Source organism: Babylonia areolata, chromosome 1, assembly GCF_041734735.1.
Source record: "Babylonia areolata isolate BAREFJ2019XMU chromosome 1, ASM4173473v1, whole genome shotgun sequence".
In the NCBI taxonomy this organism is placed as follows: Eukaryota; Metazoa; Mollusca; class Gastropoda; order Neogastropoda; family Buccinidae; genus Babylonia; species Babylonia areolata.
This window is the reverse complement of record NC_134876.1, coordinates 60,779,309-60,780,810: the sequence shown is the minus strand read 5'-3', so window position 1 is coordinate 60,780,810 and position 1,502 is coordinate 60,779,309. Positions and strand designations below refer to the sequence as shown.

At 55.7% G+C, this 1,502-nt stretch overlaps 1 protein-coding gene across 1 annotated transcript in view; it reads left to right on the top strand.

Annotated features, from left to right (window-relative positions):
- The first annotated feature begins 312 nt into the window (after window positions 1-312).
- The window catches only part of LOC143285572 (uncharacterized), a 23,755-nt gene continuing 22,565 nt past the window's right edge, over window positions 313-1,502 (top strand). Inside the window, exon 1 of the mRNA XM_076593000.1 lies at window positions 313-1,062. Coding sequence (XP_076449115.1) covers window positions 313-1,062 — 750 coding nt within the window. The remainder of the gene's footprint in view (window positions 1,063-1,502) is intronic.

The following is a 1,502-nucleotide window of genomic DNA, read 5'->3' as shown; positions in this document are numbered from 1 at the left end:
ATCCACTTGGATGTTTTCTTGAAGTTTGAAGTCGGAACTAAAATCTGTTGTGGGGGGGTAAAGGGCTGGGGTACCTATGTAAAACCACAGCAAAGGTACCTTGAGGTTTGTAGAGTCCAGTACTGGCGTTTGCTTTCGAGGGAATCACTGATACGGATTCCATCGTGTGAAATAAGGAAAGAAAGCCCACCTGGAAGCCTAATCGGCTTTCATTTCATTCCCCTTCCTTCCCTTCTCCATACAAACAAAACAAAAACCGTTCGTTCATTCGTTCATTCGTTCGTTCCTTCTCTCACCACCAACCCACCAACCATGGGCGGTTGCGGCTCCAAGAAGGACGAACGGTGCTATCTGATGCAGAGCCTGCACGAGCACGACTCAGGCATCAACTGCATGGCGCTCAGCGAGGACGGATCGGTGCTGGCCACAGGGGGGGAGGACAAGACGGCCCGGGTGTGGTCCACCAAGACGGAGCTGTGCGAGTGCATCGGCATCCTGCGCGGACACAGCGAGTACATCAACTGCATCGTCATCGAAGACTGCTTCGTGCTGACCGGAAGCGCCGACAAGACGGTGCGCAAATGGGACGTGGGCACGTGCGAGTGTCTGTACGTGCTGGTGGGCCACACCAGCGTGGTGTACCGCATGATCTGCACTGGGGACTTCATCTTCACCTCTTCTTACGACCGCACCGCCCGCTGCTGGGACTTTGACTCCGGGGAGTGCGTGCGGGTGTTCCGGGGCCACAAGCGGGGCATCTACCCGCTCATCTTCATCCCGGCCGACGAGAACGACCTGGAGTTCAGCCACCCGGACGTCTCCAAGGACATCCTCATCACCGGCTCCGCAGACTTCACGGCCCGCACCTGGGACTTCGAGTCCGGCCAGCAGCTGAAGACGTTCAAGGGCCACAAGGGCGCCGTGACCTGCATGTCGGTGGACCCCCACGGCAAGACGCTCTTCACGGGCAGCACCGACTTCAACATCCGCAGCTGGCACCTGTACAAGGGCAGTGCCCTCAAGGTGTTCGAGGGGCACCAAGGGTCTGTCATCTGCATGCAGGTCTGTTTTGTTTGTTTGGTGGGTTGGTTGGTTGTTTGGTGTTTGTCTCGGGAGGGGTGTGGGGTTGGGGGGCTCAGTGTGTGTGTGTGTGTGTGTGTGTGTGTGTGTGTGTGTGTGTGTTCGCGCGCGCAGTGGGGGAGGGTGGGGAGGAGGTTGGGGGCGGGGGGGTTCGAAGAGTTTCGGGGGTAAGAAGGTGGAAGGTTGAGGGTTGGTGAATAGAATGGGAAGTACATGGGGGGAGAGTCTGTGTGTGTGTGTGTGTGTGTGTGTGTGTGTGTGTGTGTGTGTGTGTGTGTGTGTGTGTGTGTGTGTGTTGTGTGTGTGTGTGTGTGTGTGTGTGTGTGGTGTGTGTGTATGTATGTGTGTGTGGATGGGTGTGTTTGACAACCAGTGACAGAGAGAAAGAGAGGCATATATATATATATATATATATATATATA